A 13,210-nucleotide genomic window follows, 5' to 3' on the forward strand; every position below is an offset into this window, starting at 1 on the left:
TCAGATAGAATTGTGCGCCTCCTCTTTTATGTGCACAAACAACTATCTGTAAATTAAATAAATATAAATATATATTTATATATTTATATATATATCTATAGCTTTACATTAAATAATTCTGGCGAAAAACTAAATCGATTAATATAAATATTTTTTATATAATTTATATACACACACACACACACACACAACCAATTTTATATATTTTAATTGTAAACTTAAATTTAAGCAAAAATAGACGAAAAAAAAAGAACACAAATTGTATGCATTAAATTAATGTTATTTAAAGCAAATGCAAATAATAAAGTTGAAAAATTAAATGAAATTAACGTAAAGTGCAATTTGTGTGTATTCAGTGTGTGTTATATTTGAGAATCATATTTTATCCGATTTCGGAGATTGCGTGAAATATTCTGAAACGTTGCTTATTCCGAAAAATGTGCCACAAATTCAATTAGCTTCAAAATACGCTTCAATTTTCGGACTAACCAAGTTTCGAACCAAAACCATAGCCAAGAACCAAACCCAAAGGCCTGGCATTGGTTCGAGCTGCGAGCCCAATCTGCGTCCATTTCTGCTTGGACTCGCCGCAAGTCTAAGTAAACAGTCTAATTGGAGTGCATACATTTTCTTATTTGCTTTATGTAAATGCAAGAGAATTGAAAGTTCAAAGTCAACCAGTCGACTAATCAAAAATGAATGTACAAATTGATTATGTAGGTAAACAATCCAATTGGACTGCCTGAAACTAAATTCATGTTTGATTCAATCAAGATGAGCCCTTTGCAGTGTAAACATGTCTACCGTCCAATTGGACCGACTGCGTTGAAATTCCTATATGATTTATAAACAAGATAAGTATGAAGCGATGTGTCTACAAAGATAATTATCTGACTAGACAGTCCAATTGGGATTGTATGTGTTCTTTTAACTTGCAATGCAAAAATAGTTATCTCAGTAAGAAGGCCAATGCATAGAAGTAATCGGTCCAATTGGGCTACTCCTATTTGAAATTTTCTAACAAGATGATCAGCTGACCAGTTAAAGAAGGTGCGTGTGACTATATATGTCCAATTGGACTGTCTTTCCAAAATTCCTATTTGATTCCGAAAAAAAGACAAAAGATTTGTAAAGAGTTGTGTCCTGCAATGCAAAGATTAAGTAAAAAATCAGTCCACGGCGAGATTCCTATTTGATTACAAAAAGGGAAATTTGCTAGTTCTAACAAGACATAACCAACCGTGCAATTAGACTATATGTGTTCTGCATGTTAACAGTCCAATTGGACCACCCCAGTCCTATTCGATTCACGAAACTAACGAGCATTGGAAAGCTCTAACCAGACATAACCCAGCGACCCATAAAGAGAATATTGTTTTTTTGTTTTTAACTTTGCAATGCAAAGATGATTATTATTATAAGTTGCACTGTTATAATTCCGTTTGAATGAAGTTAATTAAAGTACACATTGTTAATTGTTGAACTGTGACACTTTTGAACATTGTTATTTTTGTTCTTGTTGGACAACAGGGTGGCACACAGCCGCGTGGCTCACCCTGTGCCCGTTTAACAGAGCTGAGGTTAATTTATTTAAAACGTGCGCTAATATAATTATATGTTAATGCTTTATATATATCCGTTTAGTATATACTTAGTATGTGCTAATACTTTGTCTGTCCTTGTTGTTGTTTATTTTTGTTTTCCATTTGTTAATCGATTCTTATTGGAAGCGTGCGCGCCTGGCGGCAAAACTTGTGTTTCAATTTTTGTGCTTGACTTCGTGTTGAACCTTTAATTTGTTTCCTCTTCTTCTTTCTGCTACTAGTTAATTAATTTTGTAATTACGTTAATTACGTTTAAGAAATTGACGGCAATTCTTAAATATTGTATGTATAATTATTATTTGTTGGAGTGGAGCTCGTAATTAAATTGTTGTCATCCACCTTTAAAATATCTATTTGTCTATATATATATATATACATGTATATAGATATCTATATATATACATATATATATATATATATTCGTATGTATATGTTTATAAATTTGTTAATTTAATTTTCGATTTTGCTTATGTAAATTTCCGAAAAATGTTCTATACGTATATTCTTGACAATTATGCTAGGAAATTACAAAAGAAATCAACATTTTCCAATTGTTCTATACTGTTCTTCTTCTTCTTTTTCTTCTCGTTCTTGATAATTTATTAATATATAATATTTATTTATATATGTATATATAAAGAGCGCGAGTCGTGCCCCGGGCAATGCGAACTGGAATCGCAACCATATTGATCGCGCATTGCCCGAAATGCTGAGCTCGTGCTCGGATTCGGGTTTGGATTCGAGTTTCTATATAATTTATGTTATGTTTAGAATACTGGCTTAAATATAGATAAATGGCCGCTTTGTTCTGCCACAAAATGTTTAACTAAACTACGAACCTGGCCTCTAATCATTCAACAATTTGCTGTTGTTATTTTTGGTCACAAGCAATAAACATTTAAACGTGAATTCCGAACAATTATTGGCGCCTTCTCACCGAAATGCCGCGCACACGCGTACGTTTACCAACACTGATGCGCGCGCACGCGCGCACGCACGCACGAGCAGGCAGCCAGCGCACGCGCACAGCATCGCCGTCAATTCGCCAGTGTGATCCTCTCGACTCGATGTTGTTGAGTTTTTGGGCGCGAATTCGCCGTCGATGCCCCCCTGCTTGGTGGGGTGGTTGGCTAGATCTTCGGTTGTTGTGCGCCAACTGTGTGCGTGTGCGCGTACCTGCAAGTGTGTGCGTGCGCGTGTGTGCGTGACTTTCGCGCGCTCTCCCAATCGTATTGTAGTGCAAGCAAGCTTTGGTGTGTTGGCAGTGTGGTGTAATTTGGCAATTCACCACGAGCCAACAAATTGGCTTGCACCACAATCCAACCGGAGAGCTGAAGTGCGGGCATCGGACTAGGCGCCAACTAGAGCTAATGCATAAATATATGTATTGTATTAATTGTAAATATTTGATTTATATATAAGTATTAAATATTTTTGTAGAAGAGAGTTTTCAATTTAAACTTACTTAGCTACGTTTTAGAACTTGTCTGACTTTTGGTTTTACTTTCTTTTCGTATATATGTAACAATTATTTATGAGCAAAGAAAAAAAATAGAGAAGTGCATATAAAAAATGTAAGTTTTTGATTTTATTACACAATAACAAATGTTAAGTATTCATAGTTAAATAAAAAAAAGAGCAAGAGAAAGAGAACAAAAATATAATACTTTCCAGCGTTATTTATAAATAATAAATATTTGTTAATTACACAAAACCATACAAAAAAAAAAAGAATTGATAAAAATAAAATGCATTTGGTTAAAAATTGCATTCACACACACACACACACACACACACACACACACACGCATGTGCACATGTGTGTGTGTGTGTGTGTGGGTGCAGATAGTACGGTAATTGGATTGAAATATTGTAGCATTGCGGTATTGTTGTATTGTACTGGAGTAAATGCAATTTGTCGCTACTTTGCCAATAAGAATGCGTTCGCATTCGCGGGATTAAGTATATTGGTATAAGTATATATATATATATATATATATATATATATATATATATATATACATAAATATGTATATGGTAATTGGTATCTATATAATGCTTTGTATATGTATATGTATTGTATAAATAGTTATCGTTTAACATTGCCTTCGTTTAAGGTATCTATATATATATATATATATATACACATATATATATATGTATATGTATAACATGTTATTTAAAGCTTGTTGCAATTATTTCAAAAGTATTTCTTCAAAAATGTTAAGTTTAAGTTTCTTTTGTTTCGATTTTTTGTTTTTTTTTTTTTGTTTTTCTTTTCGTTTTTTGCATTTGACTTGGAATACACGTAGTTCGAGTTGTGGAAGGCGCACAAAATTTGTTTCAATTGAAAGACTCTATATATATATATATATATGTTTATGCTGTAACTGCAAGTTTTTAAATATTGCTTTTCAATGTTTGTTCTTCATTTATGGTTTTTCTATCTCTCCTCTTCCTTTCTCTGGCCGTTACGCTACAAAATTTAAAGCACAAGTTTCCACCACGGCGACGCGCTCTGCGTTGTATCTGAGCCAAGCTTATGTATGTGTGTGTGTGTGTATGTGTGTGTGTGTGTTTTTTATTACGGTGCTAGCTCGAATTGAAAGTGGAGTAATTGTAATTACATTTCGATAAATCGATAAACTCATTTAACATATGCTTAACATTTTTCTGTTATGTGGCTTTTAAAAGTGGGATCTCTTGAGCATCTGCTCGCAGAGTTAATATATATATATATATATATTTGTATATAACAACTGAATTACAATTTTAGCATAACTACATTTCACTAATTCGTCAAATTGTGTTGCACATAAACAACAAACAGTTTTGCTTCGACTTTCGATTCGAGTTGTTAACGTTGTCAGGGTACATAATTGATTTGTATTTAAATTTGTTTTTTGCTTTTGTTTTGTTTTTTATCATTGAACTATCATAAATAATTAGTAAACATTTCGTACACACATAAATACTTTGTTGAAAAATATACATACGCATATGTATATATATATATATATATATATATATATATATGTGTGTGGATGTATATTTTCATAGGTATATATGTGTGTGCTACGAATTCTCGCATTATCCATTATACAATTATAGGGTATATAGTGTGTGATAATAGAATGTTATTTATAGAAGTAAACGCTTTTCCATTACATATCGGACCGCACATTTATATAGATGTATATATCGTATATAAGTAGTATATAAGTTTCTTTTTTGTTTTTGTATTGTTCTTTCGTTTTGTGGGCTAGTTAGTTAAGAGGTGCACATAATGTGTGTCTACTGTAGGTTGATCAAAATGAACAGATGTTCCATACGCAGATCTACGCCTACGCAATTTTATGAAACTAAAGACAACAAATAGACATATAGATATATAGAAATATATGCATATGTAGATATAGATATATCGAATAACAAATTACAGGGCTGGCTAAGCATAGTTGGGCTTGAGTTGTGTTATATATGCTTAAATCTCTAGGCGCTGCTGCTGCACTGCATCTAATCCTCTTTGGAGAGGCTGCCCAGATCGCTGAGAAAGATTTCGGGCGAGAGAACGTGCGAGGAGCCGACCAGCACCTCCCAGTTGCGCACCGAGTTGGTCACCTCGTAGGCGCAGCGCATTTCCGACATGCTCACGCCGCCCACTATGAAGATGATGAGGCGTGGCACATTCTTAACCTGCGTCTGTGCCTTATCCTTGTGCCAGTGGCCATAGCGTGCGCTAGTCGGTGCATGGTAATTGGTATTCTGGGCGCGTCCCTCGAGGAACGGGAAATGGCGCTGATCCAACTTATCCTCGATGCAATCCTCCATGATGTCCTTGATAACGGGCGTCCAGCGCGACATCTGATAGGTGCTCTCGGTGATGCGCTCCTTGCGCGGCACCGAGTAGATCTTCTTACGTGACTGCAATTGAAATGGCATAAAAATTAGTTGGAAAATCGGCCGCCTGCATTAACCCTGGCCATACTCACATCGGCAATGACATTGATGCCCAGATAGCTGAGATTGCGCACCATATCCTGATCCTTGGTGGACAGCTGTGCGTGTGTAAACAGCTTGGTCAGGTTCTCCTCGGAGATGCCGTTCTTGATCATCACATAGAGCGAAATGATGCGCACCTTATCGTAGTTGGACACATTCTGAAAACGGAATCCTCGGCTAATTAGTCTTGACTGTGGAATTAATTATTTTTGGTTTTTTGGTTTTGTGGCCTACCGCATCTAGCAAAATGGGCACAATGTTGCGCATATGATCCTTGATTTTCTCGCCCTCGGCATCCGTGCCCATGGCCAGATCCTGTTCGACGCGGCACAGCTTGTCCACATAGTTCTGATACGATTTCATGCAGTCCTCGGCCAGATGCAAATGGGTGGAATACTTGGACAGCTCCTTCTGATACTGCGGCATCTTCTTGATCATCTGCGACAGATCGCGCATCGACGACTTGTCAGCTATGAGAGGGAACGCCTTATTAGCTGTGCCTGTGGCTGTGCTAGAAGTCAACATACCGGAACTCATGCGCTTGGAATCGGTAAACTTCTTGAGGTTCTGTGTGACCTGTGTGGAGACAACGGCAATGTGCTCGTGACGCAGCTCCACCCACAGGTCGTCGTTCTCGTCCAGCAGCACCTCCTTGTCCGGCTGGTTGGGCCCGGGCGTATAACGGTACACATCGTTCACAATGGGCAACAGATCATAGGCCATCGCCTGGAGCGTTAGCTCGTGCAGCAACGGCGACACGCAATCGAAGCCGCGATCCAGAATCAACAGCTGCGATCGGGCCTTCTCCGGGCCCTCGCCCATGGTCGGCTCATCGGCCTTGTAGGCATCCAGCTTCTGCTGCACCGAGGCGGCCAGATCAATGTTGCGATCCCAGTCGCTGCGATAGCGCACGTTCGGATACTCGCCCAGCGTGGCGCACAGCGTTGCGATCTGCTCGGCAATGCGCTCGATGTGCTTGCCGCGTATCGAGGCGAATGCCGGCGAGTAGAGGCATTGGAACGTGTCCGGCGAATCCAGCGAAAAGACCTGCGGCGAACGCAACAAGGGACCAACGACGAGAGGGATTTCACTATTAATTGGCGTGCTAGTCCATTTCAAATGTTATCGAATGTTATCGAGTGTGTGAACGTGAGGCTAACTACGTATATGTGTGTGTGGGTGAGAGTGAGAGTGATAGAGAGTTTTAACAGTACAGCAAGCAAATGTTGAAAGAAACGCACACTTTCAAGCCTTTTGCAACACTGCTTCATATCGGCGACAAACGATTAATCGATAGGTTTCTTTTTATTCAGTAATCGCTTTTAGCAGGCAAGAAAAAATGCTAAAGATCTGCTTCAGTCAATAATTCGAAATGCTTAGTCATTTTATAATTACTTTGCATTGCTTTTTGTCTATCGAAATAAAATCAAATACTCGATAAATAATCGTAAATCAACATTTGCTTGCTGTACTCTGGTTAAGCACAGTTACACATTAAAGCGAAAGAGAGCGACATGCAGCGCTCGTCATGCAGAACATTAGACGAATGAGAGCGCGTCTGTGCGAGAGAGAGAGAGATAGAGAGAGCGTTGTGTGAGTGTGTGTGTGTGTGAACTTAAGAGCTAATGAAATACATATTTACATAGACAGTGGCGAGAGAGCACGCAACCAATTCACAAATAGTTACATTTATAGGTTATGCAGTCATTTAATGCTTTTTTTTTTTTTTTTGTTACTGTGTTAATTGTGTGTTACTTTAAAGCCCTGGAGTTGTACTCGCCGCATCACAACGTGACGAATAACGAGTAAGCAGCAAAACGAACGAGTGCTGCTTAAACGTGCCTGGTCACATTGTGTCTGGTTCAGCGAGTAGCGTTTTCTTATGGAATACTTTCGTTTTGCTTGTTATTATTATTATTATTATTTGTTATGTTATGATCAAATTGATATGCTTTAATAATTGATATACACAATGATCGCATGTGTTAGTGTTTGGTTAGGCACGATTTGCTTTTCTGTATACAATTCACATACATTAAATTGAACACTACAAAACAAGTTTAACAAAACTTAAGGAGATTCGAGATTGGAGGCGTTCGCCACAGTTAACGCTCGGAAATGTGTCAGACAGGCCCACGGCTTGGCTTGCCAGTATTGGAAAGTTACTTTATGGTTAAGCCCAAGCGCTAGAGCCTAGAGACACGATTACTTAGTATTGTATCAGTATTTACAACAACAAGTACAACACATATAGTACATATACATATTGATATATATATATACACATAGACAGTGATAGAATTAGACAGAGACAGCGAACGTGTGTGTGTGTTAGTGTGTGTGTGTGCGTGTGTGTAGGGGATACAGTTATTTAGGCTATTGAGCATTGAACAACACTTTTAAAGAGTGTTCCAAAATGTTTCCAAATAAATGGAACATGAAAATAACAGTTAATAACAGAGAACAGAGCGAGAGAGATAGAGAGAGAAGGCAATAGAGCGGTAAAGAGAGTGAGAGAGTGAGAGAGAGAGAGAGAGAGAGAGTTTTTACTTAGATAAACTAAGACTTGGCTTGGATTCGGGTTTGGACTTAAATAAAACGCTCTTGCACTATACAAATGTCTGTTTATGGAAAGGATATTTGCTTTGTCTATGTTACAGAGTTTTTTTTTTTTTTTTTTTTTGGTTTTTGTTTTTGTTTAGCGCACCTGGCATTCATATGGTAGAAATGCAATATTAATCTCCTTTAGAGTTTTGATCTTTCTTGCAGCGCACGATTTACACAAATCGTTAAATAATTCCTCCGGGCAAACTATAATTATAATTATACGCACATCAAATGTTGCTCTCGTTTTTCGTTTTTTCTTTTGGTTTTTCTATTTTTAAGCTACAAAATATGTATATAGTATATAGTATAAAATGGTATTATTATGTAATTGTAATGCATGTGAGCATGTATGTGCGAGGCAATTGGTTATTTCATCTATTCAATATATATTTGGACTCGATAGGACTCGATGCCCAAACGTTTTGTATCTGGGCGCTGAAAAAGTAAACTTATTGAAGGTTACGGATTAAGCGGATTAAATAAGGCCAGAAAATGGAAAGTAAAGCAAATGTGGACAAAACCAAAAGGCATTTAAAGGACATGTAACAAAATGATTAAGCATTCAGATATGATAAATTGTTGTTTTCCAGTTCAAGTTCATGTTGCAACCAGTTGAGGTTAGTTGTGAAAGCAAACGCTTTGAGACAAATCGCATCGGAACGCACGATCCACAGCACAGGGTGATTAGTAGTAAGTAGCGAGTAACGAGTAGCGAGTAGCGAGACACTCGAACGAGTAGCGAGTAGCAAGTCACGAGTAACGAGTGTGTAAAATGGCGAGTTAGAAGTGTTTTATTTTTTTTTTTTAGTTTTTTTCTTTTCTCCTCAATATACCTGTGCTTCATAGGCCAAAAAGGCAATATTGATCTCTTTGCAGGTGCGCACATAGCGTCGACAAATGTCTTTGTGCGATTGCAGCATTTCGAATATGCGAGGCGGTATCGCTACATATTTATATTATAATTATATATCAGAGCAGCATATACCAACAGTAGGCATACGTATGCAGGTGCAGGTGTGAGGTACGGGATTCATGGAAAAATTATAAATAAATCGATATAGAAATTAAATGGAAATTATGAACAATAAAATCATAAATAATAATCTGGGTAACCATATAGACATATAGTCACGCGCATCAAGTACTAAATAATTGATATACATATATTATATATAGATTTAGATATCGGTTAATTAAAAGCCTGTCCGGCTAGCACATACCCTCGGTGAAGAAGACGTGCGCGTAACGGTACATGGGACGCGCCGGATTCTCAAAGTCGCGTATCAGGGAGCGCACAGACTCATCCGATGGCGTTATCAAGTAGATGGCATCCATTGTGGGCAGCGGCTCGCGCTTCTTGTGAATATCCTCCACCACTGGAAGATGTTATTCGAAATGTTTACAAAAAAAATGTGTGTCTATTGCTTATTGGCACTTACATGTTATGCCCTCGGCGCTAATCTCGTGCATCTTGGTGCAGGCGGAGACCATGCGCATGCCCAGCTTATCCACCACCAGCACACGCCACTCGATCCCACCTGCGCCGGCCGCCTTTGGAGCAGCTGCAGCGCCCGCTTTCTTCGGTGGCGGCGGCTTGTACTTCACCACCTCGTTCATGATCTCTATAAAAAACGAGAAGGCAAGCGCATGAATATTATATACAACTGTGTGGGTGTGTGTGTCTGTTTTGGCAGTGTTACCCATTTTATTGATTGCCCGTTATAGTTTTGTATAGGATATTGAAATGTTGTCAAAGAATCTTCAAAGGATACATCTACAATATCATATATATATATTCTTAAAGAGTATCTCAAGCAATCGGTTCGATGTAATCATATGCGTCTGTCTGCTTTTATGCAAGCTAATCTTTCAGCTACCCTGATTATCCTTGGTAAGAGAGAGGCGCCTCCAAAGGCGACTTAGATGCGAGGCGAATCATTTAAATACCTGCTTCCCCTTCCCACACATTAATATGTTTATCAACCATTTTAGCATATAACTTCCATATGGAAAAGAAAAAATTATTGACGGAAATCTACTCGGCTAAGCCGCAAGGTTTAAGGGCTTAAAGCATGCCACAATATTATTATATAAAAGCATTTGCGTTAAATAGTTTGAAAAACTAAACATTTTTTTTAGCATTTACAAATTAGCTTTGGCCGTTTTTAATCCTCTTCCTGCCCTAGTTAGCTTTTTTCTGTTGCCTTTCAAAAATGGGCAGCACTGTTGCGTAGTTATGTGGAATTAACGCTTTATCATATTTATAGTGTAAATTGTTGGCTGGAGGCAAAGGCAAGAGTATTACTCATAAGCCTGATGAGTCAGCGCCAGCTAAAAAAAAACAACAATAATACAAACAAGCAGCAAGAATTATAATAACAACAATAACAACGACAACAACATGAAGAAGAAGAAGAAGAACGTGAGAAAAAGTGCATGAAATAAGCCACTTAGCGAATGGCGTTGCCTGATTGATTTTATACCCGTTTGACTCTTCAATCAGCGAATATTTATAGCAATTCCCATTTGCATAGCGAAGCGCTGCCAGATAGCTGCAATCAAGCAAAAGGCAAGACGACGCTCAACCGTTTAGTTGAAGTTGCTGGGACACGGGCACGGGCAGGGGGGAGGCCACATTGGAAATGCTTATCCTGCGGCAAAGGTCACCGCAACCCCCGCATAAGCATTCACGCCTGAAGAGCGTTGCGCGTGGGCATTGCCAGTGGGTGTTGTGTGTGGGTGCCGTAATTGTTGTGGGTGTGTGTGTGTGTGTGCGTGTGTGTGTGTTTGGAAAAATCGATGAATGCTGCGGTGCTTGGAGCTGCTCGTTTGATAAGAATATGTAAATGCAAAATGTTTTGCATATCAGTGGTTGCCAATTAAACTGGTTCGTACATAAATAAATAAATAAATGTGTGCGTGTGTGTGTTTAGTGGGGCGTCATTTTTATCACAACCTTGCCTATGGGCTGTACTTGTGTGCGTGTGTCTCCCCATGTGTGCGTGTGTGTGTGTGTGTTAGTCAGAATAGCAGCAGTTAAATTAAATCGTATTGGAATGTTTGTCATTGCACTTACTCTGGCCGACCAAAACTTTTAACGCCATGTTTGCTGGAATTCGTTGTTTTCACTGGCACTAACTGGCCCGGCTATTAATCAATAAACTATTTAAATTTTAATTTTTTTTTTTTGTATATCTTTGCGGTCGTCCCACAAACGCAATAGCCAAATACGTTAACAATAATGAATGTCGAAAAATTGATCACCACTGCAACTCAAAACGAAAAAAAAAATAATAACTCAACACCAACCGTCGGTGAAAACGCGGCTAATATTTAATTGTTTATGGAAATCGATGCGTATTCTTTTTGTATATAATTGCAGCTTGTATGAACGAACTCCCAACTTTTTGCTTTACAGGGATGGTTCAAAACATCGATATGCTTTGCCATATCGATATATGGCTAAGGTGGCGATGGTCAATGGCATCGATACTTTAGAACTTGGCTAAGCCCAGGATACTGAAAGATTTAAAAAAAATACTATTTTCTTTGCTTCCAATCCATACTATTCTTTTTTAAATACTAAATGTGTGCGCTACCAGACCGCCTGACATGCGCTTTGCGATGTGGCAGCTCTGTCAGAAATAACGCGCAAATTTGTATTTTTTAACAATCATATCATTTTATTTGCGCCTAACACTAGAAAACAAAAACAACTTATCACAATATATAATTTAAGAGAAAAAAAAAGCTATATTATGCTATGTCTAAATCTATAAAGGCATCAGCTCCGCCAAGGATTCGGCGATTGTGCTATCACGGAAGCGTCCAATTCTCAGTGCATACGAGATGACGTGCGCCACGTAGCTTTGCTCGTGCACACCATGGAACAGATAGGACATGGCACCTGCCAGACAACATTTAATTAATTAAATATATATACTAAACTCGTTGCACACATACCACGCGCATGTATCGTCACATCGGAGCCGCCGTGCAGATTCTCATCCGTATTAATGGCCGCCTGCTGTGTGTATTCCCAGTCTGTGGTATCGCTGAGCGCCGGATTTTGACGTAGCATGCGCTCCGGGTCCACCTGAAAGCCCTGGTAGCTGGTGCCGTATGTGAGCGTCGTGTATGGCGTTTCCTCGGTCTTCGAGTTGCCGGCCAGGCCCAATATGTCAGCGCCACGTTCCGGATGCCCGTTGATGGTCAGACTATGGGCATGGTCAGCGGTGACAATCAGCAGCGTCTCGTCCAGCTGATCTCTGTAAGGGCAAGTATCGCAATTAGCTATTGTTGAAGAGTCTGTAATTATGGGTACTCACTTGGCTTTCAGATGCGCCTGGACGGCCTGCACGGCATCGTTTAGGGCGAGCACCTCGCTGAGCGCCTTGCGCGCCTGCCCACGATGGTGCGCCTGGTCGATCATGCCCGCCTCGACAACAAGTAGATAACCCTTGTCGCTGTTGCCCAGCACCTCGAGCGCCTTTATTGTCATATTGGTTAGCGAGGGCATGCCGGCGTCGCTGGCATCCCGCTCGTGGTCGTACTTGAGGTGTCCGTTGGCAAATATGCCCATCACATAGTCAACGTTTTGTGTATCGAGATTCCTGAGCTGACCGTTGTTCTGGACCACGGCATGCGATTGGCCTTTTGCCGTCTTGAGCATCGCCCAGTCGCGGATGAGATTGCGTCCGTCCGCCGCTTGACCCGCCCACATGTCGAGCGGATCGCTGGCTGTGCCCGTCACATTGGAGACCAGCATCTGGCGACCGCCACCCATGATGACCTGCCAGGTAAGTTGTTCAGCATTATAAACTTACATCTTTTACTAAGAATCAATAGAATACTTACATTTATTTGTTGGCCCGTTGACTGCTCGACCAGCTGGCGTGCTATGTCCTGGCAGCCTTGCTGCTGCGCCTCCGCCGGCATGCGCGACTCACACTCCCAGCGGCGATCCGGCACATGGGCGTACAGTGCTGCGGGCGTGG

The 13,210-nt window shown here is 39.7% G+C and overlaps 2 protein-coding genes across 3 annotated transcripts in view; both read right to left on the bottom strand.

Annotated features, from left to right (window-relative positions):
- Window positions 1–3,170: 3,170 nt before the first annotated feature.
- Window positions 3,171–11,635, bottom strand: Rop (Syntaxin-binding protein Rop). 2 transcript variants are annotated; one of them, XM_002058239.4, is made up of 8 exons: window positions 11,290–11,635; window positions 9,653–9,835; window positions 9,434–9,589; window positions 8,314–8,417; window positions 6,134–6,653; window positions 5,841–6,076; window positions 5,597–5,764; window positions 3,171–5,528 (listed from the first exon to the last, which is right to left on the bottom strand). In XM_002058239.4, exons 1-8 carry the CDS (start codon window positions 11,315–11,317, stop codon window positions 5,121–5,123), a joined length of 1,803 nt encoding a protein of 600 aa, XP_002058275.2. In that variant the 5' UTR covers window positions 11,318–11,635; the 3' UTR covers window positions 3,171–5,120. The 2 variants fall into 2 exon arrangements, with proteins under 2 accessions (XP_002058275.2, XP_015025097.1); XM_015169611.3 differs by lacking the exon at window positions 8,314–8,417 and adding an exon at window positions 9,047–9,156.
- A 234-nt stretch (window positions 11,636–11,869) lies between these two features.
- Alp12 (Alkaline phosphatase 12) overlaps window positions 11,870–13,210 on the bottom strand; it is a 6,668-nt gene continuing 5,327 nt past the window's right edge. Inside the window, exons 2-5 of the mRNA XM_015169609.3 lie at window positions 13,071–13,210; window positions 12,542–13,005; window positions 12,177–12,481; window positions 11,870–12,120 (exon numbers count right to left, since the gene is read on the bottom strand). The exon at window positions 13,071–13,210 is cut by the window's right edge and continues 853 nt beyond it. Of these exons, the coding sequence (XP_015025095.1) occupies window positions 11,987–12,120; window positions 12,177–12,481; window positions 12,542–13,005; window positions 13,071–13,210 (1,043 nt within the window). The 3' untranslated portion in view covers window positions 11,870–11,986. The remainder of the gene's footprint in view (window positions 12,121–12,176; window positions 12,482–12,541; window positions 13,006–13,070) is intronic.

This window comes from Drosophila virilis, chromosome X (genome assembly GCF_030788295.1).
Source record: "Drosophila virilis strain 15010-1051.87 chromosome X, Dvir_AGI_RSII-ME, whole genome shotgun sequence".
Taxonomy (NCBI): Eukaryota; Metazoa; Arthropoda; class Insecta; order Diptera; family Drosophilidae; genus Drosophila; species Drosophila virilis.

Bases quoted from the DNA above. Each gene is read 5' to 3' on its own strand.
- Rop (XM_015169611.3), bottom strand. From the start codon at position 11,317: ATGGCGTTAAAAGTTTTGGTCGGCCAGA. The intron at 9,157-9,433 runs GTATGTGCTAGC...ATAAATATGTAG, and splicing joins GCACGTCTTCTTCACCGAGG to CGATACCGCCTCGCATATTC. The intron at 6,077-6,133 runs GTATGTTGACTT...TCCCTCTCATAG, and splicing joins TTCCAAGCGCATGAGTTCCG to CTGACAAGTCGTCGATGCGC.